This window comes from Protopterus annectens, chromosome 1.part0, assembly GCF_019279795.1.
Source record: "Protopterus annectens isolate FY-2018-M chromosome 1.part0, PAN1.0, whole genome shotgun sequence".
NCBI classification, from domain to species: domain Eukaryota; kingdom Metazoa; phylum Chordata; order Ceratodontiformes; family Protopteridae; genus Protopterus; species Protopterus annectens.
Genome location: NC_056725.1, coordinates 1,719,048,314 through 1,719,072,308, shown reverse-complemented (window position 1 = coordinate 1,719,072,308; position 23,995 = coordinate 1,719,048,314). Strand labels below are relative to the sequence as shown.

Here is a 23,995-nt window from a genome sequence, read left to right as displayed (position 1 = left end):
GTACTTCTAACCTATATAGATGCTGTCAATAAAGCTAAAGATAACAGCAAACTAATGTTCTCCTTATTTCTAGATTTGTCTAAAGCCTTTGACACAGTTTGTCACAGCAAACTTGTACTTCATATGTCCTTATTGGGTGTCTCTCAGCCCACCCTTCTGTCATTCAAAAGCTACCTATCCAATAGGTATCAGTAAGTAAAATGGCACTCCACCCTCTCTCCATACCTCCCAGTCACCAACAGTGTACCACAAGGCTGTATCCTTTGTCCCCTCCTCTTCAACATTATCCCTACACCCTCTAAGATATAGGCGCACAACAGGCCTCCCTAATATAGTACACAGATGACACCACAATCATTTGCATGTCTACAATGTGGCACACCTCCAAAAAATTACTGAGGAAACTTTAACAACAACTGAAAGATGGCTTTGTGACTCACAACTCATGAACAGCCCTAAAAAACAAAATACTACTCCCCCCCCCCCCAAATCCTTCTCCCGTGAAAAAAAAAACAAATTTAAAGTCCTCTCCATTGAAATCACTTCTCATAGCAATTTAATAGGGATGATAGTGGATCATAATCTTAAATTTGACCTGCATATACAAAATTACATAAGAAAAACCCATAAAAAAGAGAAGCTTTATACAGCCAAAAACTTTCTCACTAATGCAACTAAGCTACACTTGCCACTACTTATCTCCTTCCCACACTTCTTTAAGGTGCTCCTATCCTTAATAATCTTCAGGCATCACAAAAATCTAAACTTCAAGAATGCTATAACAAAGTTGCTAAATTGGCAGCAAGTAACCCTTTCAGAACTCACCACTGTACGGCACTAAAAAGCCTAAATTGGTTTGAACTACCCCATCAACTGAGATATACACAGCTTCTTACCGCCTATAAAATTATCCAGAATCCATCTGCTTATCCAAAACTAGACAGCTTTCTATACAGCTATGTTCCCAGTTGGCCATTATGATCCAGTGACCAAAAACTCCTGTCTGTCCACATACCTATCAAGTCTGCTGTGCATTGTCTGTACTCATACCATGTTGCTAAGGCCTGCAACTCATTATCTGTAACCATTAGGTCAGTACCCTCCCTCCCATCCTTCAAAACCATTCTGAAAAACGTTCTAGCCAAACGCTGGCTCTGTTCTTGCTCACTATCAGGATAAACTATATCCCTAAATGTGAACAAATGCCAATTCATACCTTACATCTCCTCACTTTCCTTCTTTACTTCCTTACCTCTATCAATTTCTCTCCCCTGGCTTTCTGTCTAAATATACCATAAGCCTCCTTTTCTCTCACTTCATACTACAATTCCTGTTTGTATTATACTAACTTATCATTAAATGTTCTATAAACTGGCTAAAAATTCTCTATTAAATCATTGCCATGTAACCTGGATTTATTCTTAACCAATATTTTCATATTATGTTTAATTTGGTATAATTATTTAAACCGTATTTGTTTTTTGTATTATTTTAATGACTGTGAAATTATTGTTCTTAAAATGCTTTGTAATACTTTGGAGCTTTTCTCCCTGAGCCTGCGCTGAAAATGGGCTCCTACCCAGTCAGACTTTCCCAGTAATCAAATGTCAGTAAATAAATAAAAATTACCAACCTGTAGAATTTTATTTTAAATTATCACATTTTGTCTTGAAGAAAACATTTCTTAAATTCTTTAGTGTAATTAATTAAATCTTCAGGCTTAAACTCTTGACAGTGTGGGCACTGAGACATTAATTATGCATGTGAATAAAGTAAATATTTGGTAGTGTGAAGATTTCTATATATTTGAAAATGCAAAGTTATTATTTTAAAATCTCTTATATCATTTTAAAATTATCAGAATGCAACACTTCGTTTGACATATTCATTTTTGTGGTGTACACCTGAGTTACCTTAGGAGTATGGGATTTTGTGCCCACTCATCATTTAAGTACCTGATACTGTGATCATAACTATTACATACTTTAAAGTTTGACCTGTGATATTTCTTCAAAATGACTGTGAAGGATGTGTCATATAAAGACAATAATGTTTTTATAATTCTAAACATATTGGTATATACTATGAAAACATTTGTGATGCAGGTGTTGAAAGAAGTTTTTTTTTTAATTTTCTGTCTTTTGTTCTAAGATTTGCAGCTTAGCAATTTCTTCATAGCATATCAGCCTCAACAATAAACAATAACAAATGCATGCTTATTATTTTTTTCTCTATAGCATGAAAAATGGAAACAGAGAAGTGGGAGAGTTCACAGTTCTACATGCACTCACTGGTTGGATTCCGGAAATTATACCACTCCAGTAAGTGCTTGACATAAATTGCATAGTGTTCACCTGTGCATTTATTTTAGATAAGCATAAGCTAAATATTTAAAAATTAACATAAAATAAAATGTCTAATGTTATCTGATATTATTTTGATTAGATTGAATGGTCTGCCTGTTGAAAGTATGGCTATCTTTGATAATGAACACATACTGTTAATCAGTGCTTTTACATAGGCAGAAGGTTTCTCATTTGGTGAAGCAGATGATCATATTATCAGAAAATTATCTCAGAATGTGTTGATTGCCATAATGCATTATGAAGCCTGATTATGATATTATGCTAATATGGTTACCTCAATTTTGTTGAAAACTAACACAGTAAGCTAAATAGTGCATATAGTTCTTTACATATGCATTCTACTTGTTTAAGAAGTTATGTGTCTTTTGTTGCCTGTTACACATTGCAGTGAATTGCTGCCCATCAAGTTGAATTCAGGCCATAAAACTGATGCCTTTCTTCAAGAATCTATGTGTAGTGGTTGGAAGAATTTGGTGCATAATTTTTGTGCTATCTCTTGGGGGGGGGGTCTGGTTAAACTTTTGTGCTTCTGAGCATGTCCCTATAGCCTTTGCTTTGTGCCCTTGTTTTGAGGTAAGGGGTATACATGGCAGATAGTTTCCCAAAGTCTCTTCAAATGCCTGTCACTGGATGGTAAATGCCTTATATTTGGGTATTTCTGGAATACCATAAGCCCCACACTAGATCTAAAGCAGTTAGACTATAGCTGATTCATAGACTGCTATCATTTAGCAGAAGCACAAGCAATGAAACTTCATACTGCCACTTTGAAAAGCAGGACACATTTTCAAGCTTTCTTATTTTCTCTAGACCTCTTACAGGGTCAGAGGCTTAAGCAGTCATTATTTTTTCAGTTTTAGGGTTATTTACTACTCTTTGTAGTATATCTTCATTTAACAAAGTTGTTTAATGTAGACATCTCTGCAAGACAATACATTACATTACAGTTTAATCTCAGTGCATTGGTAACTTCCTGATGCAGTTTATTTAATCCTACTTTGATTTTACCTATTTTCCATTGCTGCAAAATGAGCACTGCAGTGGTAAATCCAAACCTTTTTAATCTGTTAAAACCAGAAGTTGTAGCACTTTCATTCACCACCATTGAACTTCATCAGAAACTGGTTAAAAATAAACTAAGTCCCCTTGTATAACCTTTTGAAACTTGTGCCAAAAAGTTTAAAGTGACATAGATCAAATAAACATACAGAAAACCATCACTTTAAAACACAGACCATTCAGTGATGTAATAAATTGAAATACATCTTATTTAAAATAAAACTTGAGGTTATAAAAATAATCACAATACATTTATGAAATACAAGATGCTCTAATTTTTAGAACAGGTTTCAGAGAAACCACATTGTTGATGTCATGCAGGCTAATAGCATTCAACAAAATTTGCCCAAAAAAACTCTCTTTTTTCTAGGCGAGTTTCCAAGTCACCACCCCTAGGTTGCAATTCCACCTTTTCTAGTACGGAGAAAGAAAATTTCTTGAAATCATTACATCTTATACTATGTCAAAAAAGGGCATTACACTGGTGAGAGGTTTTTATAGCATAAGTGTGTTGGCAAATACATGACTTAAGGGCACCAATTGTCTTTCCTATGTAGAAGGCAGGACAAGAGGAACAAAGGCCAATATAAACCACCCCTTTGGTGTTGCAGTCATATCTGCCTTTAACAGTAATCAAATTCAGAAAAGCAGACGCGTGAAAACTATTACCTTCCAGGATGAACCTATATTGCCTACACGAACCACATTTCTTCATACCCTAATTTTTCATTAATTTATCTAAGTTCCTACCACTCCATTCAAGCGTGTGTTTTAGATTCCAATTATTTTTGTAAACAAATCTAGGGGTAGCCCCAAGCTTCTCCAGGAGCCCTAAGCTCCCAAAAACTGTAGTCTGGTGGCTTTTTATAGCATCCTGAAGGGAATCTATCCCTTTGCTGTATAGCAGTACTAAAGCCTGAACATAGTCATTACCATTCAACTCTGACATAGGGGTTACTGGGCCTCGACCATTGCTGTTGCCATCACTGAATCCCAGCATGGGATGGTAATTGGACGGTCGATTTTCACAAACATACCTAGAAACCTCCTTTACCACGGATTCTGGGTATCCCCTCTCCTTAAACATATTAATCAGAATCTGAACTTCATGCAAAAATTGGGAATCATCAGACACCATTCGGCTTGTTCTGATAAGCTGACCCTTCACCAAGTTCCGCATTTGAATTATGGGATTCTGGCTTTCGTAATGAAGGTAAGAGTTAGAGAAGGTAGCTTTTCTGAATATCGTAGATACGTATTTTTGCTTAGGTGTGTTCTTGTGCAGCATAATGTCTAGGAAACTGATCCTATTTTCATCAGAATTGCAGGTGAATTCCAAGAATTCTGTGGAATGGTTAAAAAAATGTATGAATTGAGACAATTGTTCCTCATTACCACCCCATACAATAAAAATATCGTCCTAATGTCTCAGATATATTTTGAGATAAGACAAAAAAGGTGAATTGAACACTACCGTGGCACAATTTTTAAAAGGTTATATAAGGGGACTTTGTTTATTTTTAATCAAATTTAACCTGATTCTGTTTTGAATATCCAGGGATGCCTTGAGGCTAAGTTCCTGTTTAATGAAACCTCTTTTCGTGCTGACAGTCTTGAATCAGCACACTGTTCTGATCAGGAACGGACCCTGGACTTTAAAATAAAACAGTTTGAAAAAATACTATTTAAGTTCAAAGCTTTGCAGATGGACACTTCTTTCCTGCGTTATTGTATTGCTAACAAACGGGTCCTGGAAGGATTACGTATTTTTAAATGTCCAAACAGTGTGAATAGCAGTTCAGTGTTTCAGATGGAACTGCTTGATTTTTTTTGACTGTATAGGAATTTATGAACATTATAGTTCGGGATAATATGCGACGCCTATCAGGATATGAAGAGGAACTTTGGAAGCTCATCTCTGACATCAAGAAAGATCTGCTGTTTCCTCCTCACTCTCACAATGGAAGATTCTTGTTAGAAGCCTCACGCAACGAGATCAACATTGCCTTTCAGACTACTGATTATCTTAAAGAAGACATTTTCTTGACTTTTGATCTTCCTGTGCACCTCAGAGACTTCTTTACGGTTAAACATCTTTGTATACTGGGAACTTTTGTTATCCCTAAGATCCGCGAATGCATGGAAGACCCTCCTTTGAGACTTATTGTGGCTTCTGGCTTTTTCCTCCTCACTCTCATGAGTTTCAGGAGGTTTTTCATAAGGCCCATGACTACAAGTGCAGTGCCTTTCGGAAGAGGCAAAAGAAAATTACCAGGGACATTGGTGACTACAGGAATAAGAGGGTTTATCCAAACTCCCTTGGTGCTGCAGTTGTGCAGGAATGTGTTAGCCCAGTATCCAAACAGGATGGTTAAGTTAATTTCACTAACCATGTCAACCACAATGACCACTCTAGTAGTCCACGAAGGTCTAAAAGAATAGAGGAAAGAAGAGAAAGAGGTAAAAATAACTATCAGGGTGGAACCAGGAATAACCCTTCCAACCAGGAGTTTTGGAACACAGGGCAACGCAATCAGAAATATCGGAGGTGACATGTTTGGACAATTTCTTCAACAATTTACCAGGTACTGTTTCTATTTTCACCTTTGGGGGTTGTAAAATATTCAGCTATTCTGCCTTCACTGTCACAGATGCCCTACGTTCCTTGTTGCAAAAGGCTTTACATTTGTGCCTTCTTAGCAACCTAGTGTGGTGGATGTTATTGGGTTTATATCAGATTGTTGAATGCTGACAACTTCCAAGCTTCAAACTTTGAACTTGAAAGTTTGAAGTCTAAAAACGTTGAATGTCAAAAAAAAAAAAAAAAAACGCTCTATGCAGGGGGCAAGCCCCCCTACACCCTCCACACCGCCACTACTTAAATATGCCAACTCTGAGATCGCACTACAATGCAGTAAAGGGAAATCTTCCCTTCCCGCAATCTATGGCTATCTCCGTTTTACGTTATGACGTTTTTACACTTCGAACTTTCAAGTTCAAAGTTTAGTGCTTCAAACTTGTCAGCATTCGACATTTTGATATAGACCTGATGTTATTACAGAACTCAAACTTTTCACTAGGAAGCGTAACCTGAGGTGTATCCTTCCACCGTCTATTGATAACACTTCATCGAACCTAAAAAGGGCCAGTAATTATAACCCTCCTTTGCTTCTTGGTATTAATTTATTTGAGCAAGTTTGTGAGTGAAGTATAAGGGAATGGAGGCAAAAGAACAACAAACCCAAATTCCACAAATTATCTTTGGCTGAGAGGAATACCTTGGCAACCCTTGTCAAGGAAAAAAATATTTGCATCATGAATCCGGACAAGGGTGGTGGTGTGGTTATTATGGACAAGTGTCTTTACACTTCCAGAATGCTTCAATATTTACACAATGGAAGATTCTTGTTAGAAGCCTCACGTAATGAGATCAACATTGCCTATCAGACTACTGATTATCTTATAGAAGACATTTTCTTGACTTTTGATCTTCCTGTGTACCTCAGAGACTTCTTTATGGTTAAACATCTTCGTATGCTGGGAATTGTTATCCCTAAGATCCGCAAATGCATGGAAGACCCTCCTTTGAGACTTATTGTGGCTTCTGGCTTTTTCCTCCTCACTCTCATGAGTTTCAGGAGGTTTTGATAAGGCCCATGACTACAAGTGCAGTGCCTTTTGGAAGAAGCAAAAGAAAATTACCAGGGACATTGGTGACTACAGGAATAAGAGGGTTTATCCAAACTCCCTTGGTGCTGCAGTTTTGCAGGAATGTGTTAGCCCAGTATCTGAACAGGATGGGTAAGTTAATTTCACTAACCCTAACAACCACAATGACCACTCTAGTGGTCCAAGAAGGTCTAAAAGAATAGAGGAAAGAAGGGAAAGGGGTGAAAATAACTGTCAGGGTGGAACCAAAAATATCTCTTCCAACCAGGATTTTCGGAACAGAGGGCAACACAATCAGAAATACTGGAGATGACATGTTTGGACAATTTCCTCAAGACTTTACCAGGTATTGTTTCTGTTTTCACCTTTGAGGGGGTTGTAAAATATTCAGCTATTCTGCCTTCACTGTCACAGATGCCCTAGGTTCCTTGTTGCAAATAGGCTTTAAATTTGTGCCTTCTAGGCAACCTAGTGTGGTGGATGTTATTGCAGAACTCAAAGTTTTCACTAGGAAGCTTAACCTCAGGTGTATCCAGCCACCTTCTATTGATAACACTTCACCGAACCTAAAAAGGGCCAGTACTTATAACCCTCCTTTGCTTCCTGGTATTAATTTATTTGAGCAGCTTTGTGAGGGAAGTGTAAGGGAATGGAGGCAAAAGAGCAACAAACCCAAATTCCACAATTTATCTTTGGCTGAGACTAATACCTTGGCGGCCCTTGTCAAGGATTAAAATATCCATATCATGAATCTGGACAAGGGCGGTGGTGTGGTTATTATGGACAAGTGTCTTTACATTTCCAAAATGCTTGATTTACACAATGGAAGATTCTTAGAAGCCTCACGTAATGAGATCAACATTGCCTGTCAGGCTATTGATTATCTTATAGAAGACATTTTCTTGACTTTCGATCTTCCTGTTGACCTCAGAGACTTCTTTACGGTTAAACATCCTCATATACTGGGAATTTTTGGTTTCCTCAAGATCCACAAATGTGTGGAAGACCCTCTTTGCGACCTATTGTGGCTTCTGGTGGGTCTAAAACTGAGCCCTTGGCCAAGTTTGTGGACATGAAGTTAAAATCCTTTATGATTGATAAACTACACTTGTTAAGGGACTCCTGGCATTTCTTGGAGGTAATTTCGGGTACTGTTTTTTTTTTTTAACATGCAATACTGGTTACCCTAGACATTAAAGAATTGTTCTCCGTTCTAACTCATGGTGAAGGCTTAGAGATGTTTCTTCATGCATTGGTCAAAGTAACTGACTTGAGGAATGTTGACATACAACTCTTGTTGCAATGTATGGAAATTGTATTATCCAATAACTTTGTGTTCTTTGAAAGTGAATTTTTTAAACAGCACAGGGGTATAGCAATGGGGGCAGCATCTGCCCCCCATTTTTGCAAATATGGTGCTATGGACTTGGGATACCATGGTAGTGTTCAATTCACCTTTTTCATCTTATCTCAAAGTATATCTGAGATATTTTGATGATATTTTTATTTTGGGCATTGGTAATGAGGAACAGTTGTCTCAATTAATACATTATCTGAAGTTGTTAATCTTCTTCCATTCTTCACTGATGGGTATGGTTCCGAACCCTCGAAACCGAGTCAGCCAAATACCAAGCTAGCATACACCAAACTCTCGAGCCACGTTACTACCCACAATGCCCTTCATCCTATACCCCAGATCTTGTTTGCCACACAGCCACATAGCAGTGTTTTCACCGAGCTCTCCAGCTAAGCAGATTTCTGTTATTCAGACTTGTATTTCTTCCATAATTTCTCTTCTAGTGTCTTCTTATAGTCTAGCTCTACCCACAGGTATTCCTTTTCTTACCATTGTTGGTATTTTCTTGCCTTTTTCTTTACTTTTACCACCCTCATGGTAGCTCTTCATACCATTGCTGGTAGTCTGGCTCTTTTTCTTCTTCTTTTCTCTGTTTGAGCGAGTGTTAGTATGTCTGAGAAAAAGGGTACTTCAGGTTTTAAACATTGCACGTCGTGCAGTGGTAAATTACCTAACAGTGACTTGCATTTTAAATGCGTTTATTGTTTGGGTGTCTCACATCTTTCTGCGACTCCCCCATGTGATATTTGTGTGAGTTGTAGCCAACGGACGTTGAATGAATGGCGCAACAAGTTGATTTTGAAAGGATTGCTTTCCTCTCCTTTCTCGGAGGCTATTTCTGCGGAGGTCTCAACCCGTCCAGGCAAGGATAAAAAGCGACCCCGCTCAGACCCTTCTACACTGGCCGGTGACAGGGGCAAAAATCATCGATCTAAGACTGGTAGATCTTCCTCCGAGCATCGACTTGCTGCCTCGGTGCCACTGATTTTGGTGCCCAGCACAGTTTCTGGGAAGTCTGAATTGTCGGTGCCAGGCTCGGCACTGACGACTACTGAACCGCTGATTACTTTGTTTCTGGCCAGTCAGGTTCTGGACACTACGGCACCGACCTTGCCTTTACAGGCTCTGGCTCCGACGACCTCAGACCCTATTTTGACTACTACCCCAATTGTGACTTCGGCTCCGAGTTCCCTCTCGGTGCCGACTTTACCGTTTACGCAATTCAATTCAGAATCCTTGGCTCCATTGAGTTCATTACCACGGACCAGGTATTCGTCTTCTGTGGATCCGTTTGCCGGGCAACCTTATAGTCCCTTTGTGAACCGGCCTGAATCCCCTTCCAGGATATCGATTAGGTCTGCCAGGAGCATGTCCGAAATAGACATTGTTCGTCTCGTGGATCAGGTATTGACTGCAAGTGGAATCTCCAGACCCTGTTCCACTCTGGGTGCTGGGATTTTTCCTCCTCTTACTCCTTCGTATTCTCCTGATGGGGATCTATCGGTTCCAAGGTCCCCTTGCCCATTGCTTTCAACGGGACCCCTTCCTTTAGCGCCGACTACTATGATGCCTGAAGCATCTAAGCCCTGGTGGGCTTCAGTTCCGAGGACAGCTCACCTTACTCAAGCTGTTGCTTCGGGGGTGGAATATTCGGTTCCGGCCCCGGCACCGATGACCTTCTCAGCTCCCGTCTCAGATCCGAGAGTTATATCCACACCGAACCATTCTCAAACATCAGTCTAGGAGGTGGGCCTTTCGAAGCAGGGTGCGACCCCGGTTCCAATTCAGTCCTCTTTGGTTCCGGGCTCCCATCCCTCTTCAGGTGGGCCTGCCTTCCAGATTGTGGAGTGGGTGCTGGTGGCTAGCAATCCTCCTCCTTCAGCTCCGCCTTTGGTTCCCCCCCTAACTCAGCCCTCACCAGCCCTTAGCAGGGGGCCACTAATACAAACCCCCCCCCCTTTCGAGGCCTCTTCAGATATTCCCACCGAAGAGCCCCCTTGTAAGAGGGTGTGCAAAAGAAAACAAATGGACTCAGCTGGAGTCCCTTACTGAGGATATGGATTATGATGATGGAGAAGGTTCCCCTAGATCACCCCCTGACGATGTTTCCTTTGGGGACATCTTGGAGATTTTAAGTCAGCGGGGTGACTGGAAATCTTCCACCCCTTCCCCGGAGGAATCCGTATTCTTACAAGCTTTCCGTTCCCAGCCCACTACGTCCTGGTTGACCCCTCCTGCAGATGAGTTGGTCAAATTCATCATCCAGCGAGCATGGAAGAGTCCAGATTCAGTAAAAGCTATCCCCAGGAGATCAGACAAAGTACTTTCTCCTTTAGCGGATCAACCCCATTGGTTGAAAGGCTTGCCAGTAGACGCTGTGGTGGTGGCAGCAGCCAGAAAGAAGGACTTGGCAAAAGAGAGTCCTGCTGTTCATCCACCCAACGGGGAGTCCTAGGTGGTGGACAGGCTAAGGAAGCGAGTCTTTGCTGTAGTGACCTTTGCCGTGCGTTCACTGAATTTCTTGGCACACTTTACGAGACTCCAGAGAGACCTTATTTCCAAACTCTCTGGTAGCCTCGTGGGTCAAGTGTCGGATGGAGCACGTGACAAAGTGGCCTCCCAACTTGCCACCCTTTAAGAGCAGCAGGTGCTGAGGTGGTTGTCCGACGACATGCCTGGATGCGCATTTCTGACCTACCAGATTCCTTCAAGTCTTCCTTTTTGAACGCCCCTATTGAGCCCTCCTTGCTCTTTGGTTCTAAGGTCAAGGATACTTTGGCCAGGTGTAAGCAGGACGGAAAGACCTTGTCTGCCATGGGCCTGTGCTTCTCTAAACCTCAGCATTCCTTCTCTAGGAATCAGAGGAGTGGAAAGTTGTGCCACAAGAAGTCGAATGGTTTCTATCGTGATGCACATGGCGAGGACTCCTCCAGAGGCAGAGCAGGGTCCGACGGTGGAAGACATCCCTTTAGGGGCAGAGGGGGTTACCGGAATCAGGGCTCCAGAGATTCTTTCTCCGGTAGGCCCTATCAGCACTCCTGAAGCATTGCCCGATTGCTTTCCTCTGGAAGTAGTTGGGGCAAGTTTCTCTCTGCATCAAGCAGCCTGGTCCTCCATTACCGATGATCTATGGGTGCAGAGAATTATTACCAGAGGCTATCACATTCCCCTCAAATCCTTTACAAGACCTCAATTCTCCCTTACCGATGTTCCACCCAGTTAAAGGGAGGAGGCAGCTTCCGAAATCAAGAAGCTTATTTTAAAGTGAGCCATCCAAAAGGTCCCCCCAGATCAGTGAGGATTAGGGATCTACTCCAGATTCTTTTTGGTGCAAAAAAAGACAGGGGACTGGAGACCCATTCTGGATCTCAGTTGTTTGAACAAGTCAGTTATACAGACCAAGTTCCGCATGGTCACTATTCAATCCATCCTTCCATGCCTTCGGGATGGTGTCTGGATGTGCTGTCTAGATCTCCGGGATGCGTATTACCACATCAAAATGGACAAATGCTCCAGGAGGCTTTTGCATTTCCAACTGGGAGCCAATCATTTTCAATTTAGAGCCCTGCCTTTCGGTCTCTTGACGGCCCCCAGAGTGTTCATGAAATGTGTAGCAGCGGTGACAGCTCACTTGAGACTTCATGGATTCCAGGTGTTTCCTTATCTGGACAAATGGCTCCTCTCTGCCCTCACTGAGCGTCTACTGACCAGGGCCCTTCGCCACACTCTGTCTTTGGCAGAGCCTCTGGGTATTACCATCATTTGGGAAAAATCAAACCTTCAGCCCTCACAACAACTGGAATTCATAGGGACTATGTTCAACACTCAGCTCTGCCTAGTATCCCTTCCTCATCACAGGCTCTTAAGACTGAGAACACAAGTGCAAGTGATACTCGACCGCAGAAAAGTGTCTGCAAGGGAAGTTTTGCAGGCTCTGGATTCCATGGCGGCAGCCATTCCCATTGTTCCGTTGGCCAGGCTTTATATGCACCTGTTACAGTGGCTTCTTCGAACTCAATGGATACACAATCATCATCCCTTGAACACACTAATCCTCATCACTGATCTTTGCAAGCAAGATCTCCTCTGGTGGATGAGAAAGGACAAAAGTCTTTGGTGTCGCACCTTTCAACCTCTTCAGCCCAGCGCCACGGTGACTATGGATGCTTCCCTGATAGGGTGGGGGGCCATTTTCAGGGAAAATCTGTTCAAGGCACGTGGTCTCCTCTAGAAGTCGATTACATATCAACATTCTAGAGCTCAGAGCTGTGTTACTGGTATTACAAGCTCTCCACCCTCTTCTTCCTCTCGGACCAATTGCTATCCAGTCCGACAACATGTCTGTGGTCTGGTACATCAACAAGCAGGGAGGGACCACATCTTACCCCCTTTGCCACAAAGCCATGAGAATTTGGCAGTGGGCGATAGCCACCAACCATTTCCTGATTGCTACACACATCCCAGGGAGTTCCAGTGTGATTGCGGACAGGCTGAGCAGATGCATCCTGCTTCCTCATGTGTAGTCTTTCAACCCGAGAGTGGCAGAGGAAAATTTCAGCCGCTGGGGCCGGCCTTGCTGCAATCTGTTTGCCTCCCCCTCCAATATGAAGTGCAGCAGCTACTTTGCCCTCTTTCCTCCACAGGGGGAGTCCCCGAGAGATGCTCTGACTCTCAATTGGCCCACGGGTCTCCTGTACGCTTATCCTCCCATCCCCTTGATACCCTTGGTCTTAAGGAAAGCTACTCGGTTGAGAAGCAGAATGATTCTCATTGCTCCTTTCTGGCCTCGTCAGGTTTGGTTCCCCTTCCTTCAGTCACACCTGCTCCGACCTCCTTGGATTCTAGACTTCCATCAGGATCTCAGTACTCACCCCCAAGGGTTGCCATCTCTAAATCTGGCCACTCTCAAACTGACAGCTTGGTTGCTCCATGTCTGTTTGTAGCCAGGCTTGAATCACTTTCTTCTCCGGTACATAATATTATTTTGGCCTCCCACAAACCTTCTACCAGGAAACTTTATAAAGACAAGTGGAAACGTTTTTCCTTGTGGGCACGAGAGCTGTCTCTGGATCCTGTTTCTGTTCCAGTAGCTATGGTTCTTCAATACCTGACCGAGCTTTTCCTTAACGGGGCTTCTGCATCCACGATTCAGGTGCATCTAGCTGCCATCTCCAATTTCCAAGATGGTTCAGATGGAATTCCTATTATTTCTTCCCGTCTGTGTAAGACTTTCTTGAAGTGGATTTTTCATTCTAGACCTCCCATTAGGCAACCTGTGGAATCATGGAATCTGTCTAGGGTGCTTCATACTTTGACTCTACCTCCCTTCGGGCTGGCTGCAACCTGTGATGTGAAGTTTCTGTCATGGAAGACCTTGTTTCTGATTGTGGTTACTTCAGCCAGACATGTGTCAGAGCTGCAAGCATTATGCATTAAGAGTCCTTATTTGAATTTTTCATAAGGACAGAGTATCACTTCACACCAATCCCACTTTCTTACCCAAGGTGGTTTCGGAATGCTCGATTAATCAGTCCATTGAGTTGCTCATGTTTTTTTTTTCCCTAATTATACCAACAAAAGGGAATACTGTCTCCATTCCTTGGAAGTCCACAGACAGTTGCGGTTTTATTTGGACAGGACAAAGTCTTTTCGAAAGTCAGATCAGCCTTTTGTTGCCTTTGTGGGCTCTAGAAATGGATCAGCAGTGTCTAAGGTTACCTTGTCTAAATGGTTTAGGGATTGTATCTGCTTTGTTTATTCCCTGGAGGAGGAATCAGCTCCTGGCCGCACTAAACCTCATTCCACTAGAGCTGTGGCCGCTTCTGTCACCTTTCATGCTAGGGCTTCCACGGATGATATTTGTGCAGCTGCCACTTGGGCTAAACCCCATACCTTTATCAAGCATTACAAATTGGATCTGATCTCCAGGGGTAGAGCTGCCTTTGTCTCTATGGTTCTCCAGAATGTTCTTCCATGAGGGCCACTCAGATTCTGTAGTAGCTAGGGACTCGGTCCCATCAGTGAGGAATGGAAGAAGATTAACAACTTCAGATAAAGAAGTTATGTCTTACCATAACGTTCCATCTGAGTTGTTGATCTTCCATTCACCACACCCTCCCACCTTCCCCTGCCAAAGGCTCCTGGTGGATCTTTGGGTCATTTTGGTGTGCTAGGGTGTTTGCGCAGAGATGGCTGCTGCCTTTGTTTCTGTTTCTTATATATATGTTGCTAATATGTGTTCTGCAAACTGGTGTACTCTAGCTTGGTATTTGGTTGACTCAGTTCCTTGGGTTCAGAACCGTACCTATCAGTGATGAATGGAAGAAGATCAACAACTCAGATGGAATGTTATGGTAAGACATAACTTCTTTTTTTTTAACCATTCCACAGAATTCTTGGAATTCACCTGTAATTCTGATGAAAATAGGATTAGTTTCCTAGACATTATGCTGTGCAAGAACACACCTAAGCAAAAATACGAATCTACGATATTCAGAAAAGCTACCTTCTCTAACTCTTACCTTCATTACGATAGCCAGCATCCCATATGGCAAAAGCATAACTTGGTGAAGGGTCAGCTTATCAAAACAAGTCAACTGGTGTCTGATGATTCCCAATTTTTGCATGAAGTTCAGATTCTGATTAATATGTTTAAAGAGAGGGGATACCCAGAATCCATGGTAGAGGAGGTTTCTAGGTATGTTTATAAAAATCGACCATCCAGCTACCATCCCATCCTGGTATTCGGTGATGACAACAGCAGTGGTTGAGACTCAGTAACCCCTATGTCAGAGATGAATGGTAATGAATATGTTCAGGCTTTGCTATTGCCATACAGTAGAGGGATAGACTCCCCTCAGGATGCTATAAAAAGCCACTGTACCACAGCTTTTGGGAGCTTAGGGCTCCTGGAGAAGCTTGGGGCTACCCCTAGATTTGTTTACAAAAATAATTGAAATCTAAAAAACATGTCTGAATGGAGTGGTAGGTACTCAGATAAATTTATGAGGAATTGTGGTATGAAGAAATGTGGTTCATGTAGGCAATGTAGGTTCATCCTGGAGGGTAACAGTTTTCAGGTGTCTGCTTTTCCGAATTTGATTACTGTTAAATGTAAATATGACTACAACACCAAAGGGGTGGTTTATATTGCCCTTTCTTCCTCCTGTCCTGCCTTCTACATAGGAAAGACCATTGGTGCCCTTAAGTCCCGTATTTACCAACACTCATGCTATAAAAAGGTCTCACCAGTGTAATGCCCTTTTTTTGACATAGTATAAGATGTAATGATTTAAAGAAATTTTCCTTCTCTGTACATGAAAAGGTGGAATTGCAACCTAGGAGTGGTGACTGGGAAACTGTCCTAGGAAAAAAAGAGAGTTTTATTTGGCAAATTTTTTTGAATGCCATTAGCCTGCCTGGCATCAACAATGTGGTTTCTCTGAAACCTGCTCTAAAGATCAGAGCATCTTGTATTTTATAAATGTATTGTGATTATTTTTATAATATTTTAAGTTTTATTGTAAATAAGATGTATTTCAATTCATAGTTGTATTTTTTACATCACTGAATGGTCTGTGTTTTAAAGTGATGGGTTTCTGTATGTTTATTTGATGTATGTCACTTTAAATTTTTTGGTGCAATTTTTAAAAGGTTATATAAGGGGACTTGGTTTATTATTAACCAGTTTCTGATGAAGTTCAATGGTGGTGAACAAAATTGCTAAGACTTCTGGTTTTAAGACATTAAAAAGGTTTGGATTTACCCTTGCAGCTTTCATTTTGCATTTTTGGATTTATAGTACGCTGTTGTGGAACTTGGTTTTGATCTATTTCCCATTAATAACTAGCAGGATCCAGTACAAAACCAGTGGCTCTACAAGCACTTGTATTAAGGACCTAAATCTACACTACAAAATAAAAAAAGATTCACTGAAGAGCTAAGTTCCTAATTCAACATATCACCAGCTTGTGTACCCTGAATGTATTATATTCACAATGATGATATCTTAATTACTGTTTTACTGTTACAATGTACATTTTGACTACCTTCTTGTTATTATGGTACTTTATTACTTGGAACTTTTTTCCCCGGGCCTCCTCTGAAAAGGATGTGTCCAGCTGGACTTTCCCGGTAAACAAATGTAAAATAAATAAAAAATAAATTGTGGAATAAGTTATCATTACAGGCCAAAGTACTACTTTCACTGCCTTTAAAGCTAGTCTTGATAATTGGATGGGTAGACACAGATTTGCACCAAGTTTGTCTTGTACAGCCCTGTGGGATTTGGGAGGTAAGCACTATTAAATGCTTGAAAAGGGAGGGAAGAACCTTTAAATGTATCTGCTTAGAAGTACATATAGCGAGGCATCTTATGGTCCTCATGACTGTTTGTCTAGCATTGTTCCTATGTTCCAGTGTTTTCACTGAATAGCAGTCTCTTCTAGGGATTTGGATATTTAATTCATTTTTGTTTGAAAAATTAACCAGCGAGTTAAGTACTTTTTAACTGCATTTCTACAGCTGTATTAAATTGTAGCCATCTCATCATGCAATTTAGAGTGATAGTTTTCAGAAACAGGTTTATACTACAGTTTTGACATTTTTTCAAGTATTTTACAATATTTAAAAATTTGAAAGTTAACTTTAGCTTTGTTAACTATGTCTAGGACACACAAGCTTCTTTTTCTTTTTCTTCTGGTATGCTCAGTTATTGTGTTACCTGAAAATCAGATACAAATTATGATTCCAAATTTTTTTTTTCAGAAGCATTTACAGTGGGATGCAGCCGGGTTGCATGCAGGGGATGACTGGGTTTGCTGTGTGACTGAAGACTGTGAACACACTACTGGCACAGCTGTGACAGCTGCTGTGCAAAATGCAAAATATAAATAGAGCAAAATAAAATAAGCAAAACATAATTATTAAAAAAATGGATAGCAACAAAGGAAGGGAGAGGAGATAGAATTAAACATATGTTTTATGCACACATACATTATACACTATACATACATTATACACTATGTGTATATATATATATATATATATATATATATATATATATATATATATTATATATATATTTATATATATATATATATATATATATCTATACACATTATGTGTGTGTGTATGTATGGTATGTATATGTATATATATATATATATATATATATATATATATATATATATATATAGGAGCACTACTAAATCCCAAATACTTACAGTACTGATGACCGGATTCCCGAGACCAGATACCCGAAAGACGAGAAGACAGGAAAACCTGAAGTGCGAAATTTAAAATCCCGAACACTACACTAAACATACACCACACACATACAGATACACACACCTTCACCCAAAACACAAACACACAAACCTACACTACATAAAAGAAGGGGGAAAACCCCCCTGCACCCCTCATGTGGGGGACTGCACCCCCCCATACACCCTCTACTTAAATATTCTAACTCCAAGGTCACACTATACAGACAAACATATGAAAACATCACCACATACCTACATTCCCCTCTCACACACACATCACAGTCACAACACACTTACACACACACTAAAGCCCCTAAACAACACAATCAAACATAGATACTTACCTGACCTTCCACCTACCCATTCACAAACCGCAACACCAGAAGTGCTACCTCACCATCTCTGTACTTCGCGATTTTGAAATTCGCGCTTCTGGTCTTCCGGTCTTTTTGTCTTTTGGGTATCTGGTCTCGGGATTCCGGTCTTCGGTATTCTAAGTATTCGGGATTTAGTAGTGATCCCATATATATAGATATATATATATAGATTGATATATATCTGCGTAGTGCTACTAACTGCCTACATGTAGTATAGAAACATTTGTATTCTAGGATGTATTAATTAAAAAGGGGAATACAGGTAGCATGGCTTGTGTGTGTGCCTATGTTTGTGTGTGTGTGTGTGTGTGTGTGTGTGTGTGTGTGTGTGTGTGTGTGTGTGTGTGTGTGTGTGTGTGTGTATACAGATGTATTGTGGAGCTTGCGGGAAAGAAATGATGTGCTTATAGACAGCAGTTATACCAGGGTAATGCTGTGTACCTCTGACAAATTATAGTTATTCCCTGTACTCTGAAACCAAGAAGCCTCATCTTTCTAAAGGCAGCAGTCCCCCAGGGCATAACCTCCCTAACTCCAAACAATCATTACTCAGAAAGTGACAGAAAGAAAGACCATTAGATTTTTGAAAACATGAAGTGTATTTGCATTCAAAGTTCTCTAGTGAAGATGCAACTAAGCTCTGGAGCTTTATTTAAAGGCATAGCCTCCTCACCACAAACAGTTACTACTCAGCAAAAAATACCATCAGATTTTTCAAACCGTGAAGTGCATTTGCATTCCAACTCCTCCTGTGAAAACACAGTTGAGTTCTGCAGCTTCCCTTAAAGTAAGCAGAGCCTCTCATTTTTACTTCATGATGGGTGTCTGTGTGTTGTCTGTGAGAGCTGTGAGTTACTGCATAAGGACATTCTTGAAAGTGCTGCCTCTAGATTTCCTTAAAGCAGTCTGTAGTCAGCTGACCTCCCATCCTTGCTACTCCTAGTCTATGGGCTGCAGACCAAGATCAACTACTGCAAAGGGTATAAAAGTGCCCCCTTATCTGAATACCCTGCCTCCAATCCCTCCCACCACTTTTACACTACATTTAATGTTTGCTTTCTGTAACCATTTTTTTCAATCTGCCATTCACTGCTAGCCTCCAAAACCCCCACCTTTCTTCTTAGAAAATAACTATAATTACATCATCAAAAGAAACCACTCCTGTATTAACCCTTCAGTCTATCTTCTTCCACATCATGTGTTGTTTTTTTACTAGCCACCATAGAAACTTACTCTGCTGTGTTCTCCCCAGACTTTAACCCCTCCCTTATTTCTTATTCTTTGCTCTTTTCTGCAACATACTCCATACTTTACTTAGAAAATGGGCAAACTATACTTCAACATCCTGATTAGAGAATGAACATTCTCCAGCAGGATATTAATGTACAAGTAATGCCCACTGAAAAATGAGTCCGCCCCTTCACGGCAGCATATCAAGCTGCTGTGGAGCTTGGACTGCAAAAAGACTAATGGCCACCATTACTTTACACTAGCTAAGCAGCACTTTTGCTGTTTAGCGAGTAAAAAATAAACAGAAAACAAGTGTATGTGCTTGTATGTATGTATGTGTATGAATGTGTGTATGCTTCTGTCTGTATGTGTGAGTGAATGCATGTATGAAAGCAGAAGACACTGTGTATGTGAGATCGAGAGCGAGTGAGAGCAATCTTGTGTGAGTGAATGTGTGTATGAAAGCAGAGGAGACTGTGTGTGTGAGATCGAGAGAGAGAGAGTGATCTTGTTTGAGTGAATGTGTGTATGAAAGCAAAGGCGACAGTATGTGTGAGATGAGAGAGAGCGGTCTTGTGTGCATAGCTGTCAACTGTCCAAATTTTCACAGAATGTCCATATTTTTGCCTCATATTTTTTCTCTCTTCCTAATAAAATCTGTGTTTTTCTGAAGTTTTGTGGCAAATCAGTGAGGAGTGAATTCACTAAAGAATGACAGGCATTTGAGTTTCAGGCTTTGTATCATTCAGAAAATGCATTGTAATACAAAACATTTTATTCTGGCAGCTTTCTAAGTTTATAAGAGCAATATTTAAAACTTGTCCCTATTTTTGGGGCTTTGTCCCCCCATTAATATTGCCTTGGTCCAGATTTTTTTGTGCTAAGAGGTTGAGAGTTATGCTTGTAGGAGTGAATGCGAGCATGAAACCAGAGGACACTGTGCCCATATATGTATGTGTGAAAGCAGAAGAGACTGTGCATGAGAGAGAGAGAGAGAGAGCGGGCTCTCTGTAAAATTGTAGTTTTACTTATTTATTTTTTTAGCTACTGCATTATTTTTTTATATATTTTTGATGTAAAATTCTTCCTCCACCATTAACATATACTACAGAAAGTATGAAACATTAGGTGGAGGAACTACTTTACATCAAAAATATATATATAAAAAATAATATAGTACTTCAAAAAATAAGTAAGACAACAATTTTACAGACAGCCCATTCTCTAAGCTCAATAGTACCATTCAGTGTGTGTGTTAATGTGTAATTAACACCCTACCGGGGGTGTAGAGGCAATTTAGCCTGCAATGTCGGGCCTCATAACACCCCTGGGCGGGCGTTAATTACACATTAACACATACCCTCTTGGGCATTATTGCTTACTTATGCATTCTCCTCACACCCAATCAGAAGTTAGCTCCATCCTTCTCCAGTCATTTCATTTATCTTCACTCCCCTTCCACCCCAATTCCTGGACACTTACTCATATAGTGGAAGATCCTCAGCCATTATTAGCCACCCAGTGAACATGCATTTAAAAGAATACTGCTTTCTTCCCTCATTCTCTACATTATAAAGCCTGTACTGCAGTCACTTTACACTAAGAATTCCTATAACTATTACCTGCATTTACATTATTCTGCTGATATCAATTATTTTCCTTCATCACTTACACAAAAACCGAAAGCAATTACCTGACTGCCAGAGCCTCCATATATCAGACTACATTAATACCTACTACACAGATGCTACCTACCCATACCCTGTTAACTTTTCACATTATGTCACACCCATGCCAGCACCCAAATCATGTGCATCACAGATATCCGGGTCCCAATACTTCATCATCTCTAATTTTGGTAGAAAAACCCAATTATAACCAAAACTGCGCATCCAAAGGCACTATTCCAATTCAGACCCATTGTCATTATACTTCGGCTCAGATCAAAAGTGACAAAATCAATGGCTTTACCATACAACATAATCTTGACATTATAGCTATTACAGAAACATGCATGAAACCTGACACTCATAGTCTTCACCACCTCATACTAAACCATTCATACCTCCAAGATTACAGATTCTTTTCAAAAACAAAAGCAATTGTTGAGCAAGCTAACAGTAGCTCAGAATCAGATACCAACTGGATCCTTTAACAATTTCCAACAAACAACCAAAAACCCTTTGTTATAGCCAATCCTTAACTACCTCCACTAACCTCACCACCAAAATTCAATGCTCCTTTCTAACAAATACATATCAAAGCTCCCAAAAACTGTATCCTTATCATTCTTGGAGACTTCACCTTAATTACTTAAGACCAAAAGACATTGATATGTCAGAACTCCTGGCCAGCTTAAGTCTTTATTTATTTTTATTTATTTGACATTTGTTTACCGGGGTGGTCTGACTGGGTCTACAGAACCCATTTTCAGCAGAGGCTTGGGGAGAAAAGCTCCACATACAATACCATGCAAATACAGTATAATCCAATACAATAAAAATTACATTAGAAATACTATACAAAAGATAAGTTGAAAGAACAAACTGCTACAAGATGTTGGAATATATTACTACACATCTAGACAATTCTGTGCAGTTAAAACACTACAGACAATAATAGTCGGTCTCACCATACATGATGCAGACATTGTCCAAAAAAAGTAGTATGTAGGTAGTGCATTGTGTGACATTGACTGTAATAGTACAAGCAAAATAGAATGTTAGTTTCAGTTAGGGAAATAGCAGCCAGAAATTTACTGATGCAGATAGGTAGTGAGAGAGAGAGTTAAGAAGAATAGAAGCAATAAAGCCTGAGCAGTAGCTTAAGGATATGGTATAGAAGCAAAGAAGGAGTTGGAAGAGCCTTAGGATCTTGCAGTCTGTGAGGGATTGAAATGTGACAGAAAGAGGAAGACCTGAGCATTATCAGGCTTTATGCAGGAGACTTACCCAAATCAACTCTAAAGCCACTAGACCAAACCTTCAATCCAGTAGGCACACCTTACTACATCTTGCAAAAACTAATAATCCTGCAATGATATTAAAGCTCACCATACATGTACCCTCTTTCAGCGGTCACTGCCCATAACTTTCTCAGTACCTAAGCTAACATTAAACTTTAAACCCAGATTTATCATCTTCAGACCCATAACCATTCAGAATAGTACTAATCTTAAAAACAACCTTAGCTCCCTTGATTGGTCTCACTCACTTGCCATAAAACATTCCACTGAAGCAGCTAACAACCTCACCAATACCCTACTGCACTTGTAAAACAAATTCTTTCCCTTAGCACAAAGGCTACTTCGACCTTATAAACATGACTGGGTATCTAAAGAATTTAAATACCTACTTGAATCATTTCACAATTGGAAATGCAACCCCTCCACAGATTCCAATGCCAAAATATTTCTATATGCAACCTAACCAAGCTATATATACGCTCACACACACACACACACACACACACACACACACACACACACACACACACACACACCAAAAAAAAAAACCGCTACCAAAACAAATCTTACTTTAAGCCAAACCTAAAAGATTCTGGAGAGAAATCAACCTGTTGACTAGTCGAAAAAAACAACAAACTCCACTCCCCTGAACCCTTCTAACACCACCACATACAAACTGTCATGTAATGACTTTCTCAATGAGTTCAGCAACCTGACATACATCAACAGCACAAACCTACCACCTCCACAGACACCATCGCCCACCTTTACATTCCATTGTTCCGCTTCAAAAATATTATAACTAAATGGACTGGCATACAATTGGACCAAATATAAACAGATACTCCCCTGGCTCAGATAACCTAGCCCTTTGGCTCATTCCCTTTGACTTCATCTCACACTCTCTCATTCACATATACAACCTCTGCTTAACTAATAAAATTGTGCCTTAGATATTGAAGACAGCAATAGTCAGTCCTGTTCCAAAACTACCCAAGCCAACTACTGCTCCACAATTCTGTACTATCTCAATACTTCCTACTTTAAGTAAAATACTAGAAAAAATATCTACAGCCAAATTACTGCTTATTTACATCAATATCATCTTCTACCCAGAATACAACATGGATTCTGATCTGGACGCAGCACTATGACGGCTCTCTACTCTCTCACAGACAATATACTTTCCAGTATGAATAAGGGCAACCTGACAAGAGCTGTCTTTATTGACCTCACAAAAGCCTTTGATCTAAATGACCATAACTTACTATTTGGCAAATAAACTGAAATAGGACTTAGTGACAATGCAAAACCTTGGTTTGTAGACTTCCTCACCAATAGATCTTTCAAGGTGAAAGCAGGCACTACCACCTCTGAAACAGCTTCTGTTATGAAAGGAGTCCCTGATGGTACCACTTTAGCTCCTCCTCTCTTTTCCACATCAACAAACTCCCATGTGATCATGCAGAGATGCGTCTAATTCTTTACACAGATGACTAGGTCATCTACAAGTCAAACAAATCCCATTGTGTTATACAAACTCAGTTCCAAGATGAAAATAGCCAAAGCACCAAGCTTCCTTAATATTAAAGATATTAACAATACCACCATAGAAAGTACAGAAAGTACCACATCCTTTAAATACCCTGGCATTTGGCTTGACCAGTCGCTTGACTTTCAACTACACATTCAAAACACACTGAAAA

The 23,995-nt window shown here is 40.3% G+C and overlaps 1 protein-coding gene across 1 annotated transcript in view; it reads left to right on the top strand.

Annotated features, from left to right (window-relative positions):
- ADGB (androglobin) overlaps positions 1–23,995 on the top strand; it is a 4,124,629-nt gene that overhangs the window by 901,432 nt on the left and 3,199,202 nt on the right. Inside the window, exon 7 of the mRNA XM_044074542.1 lies at positions 2,238–2,321. Coding sequence (XP_043930477.1) covers positions 2,238–2,321 — 84 coding nt within the window. The remainder of the gene's footprint in view (positions 1–2,237; positions 2,322–23,995) is intronic.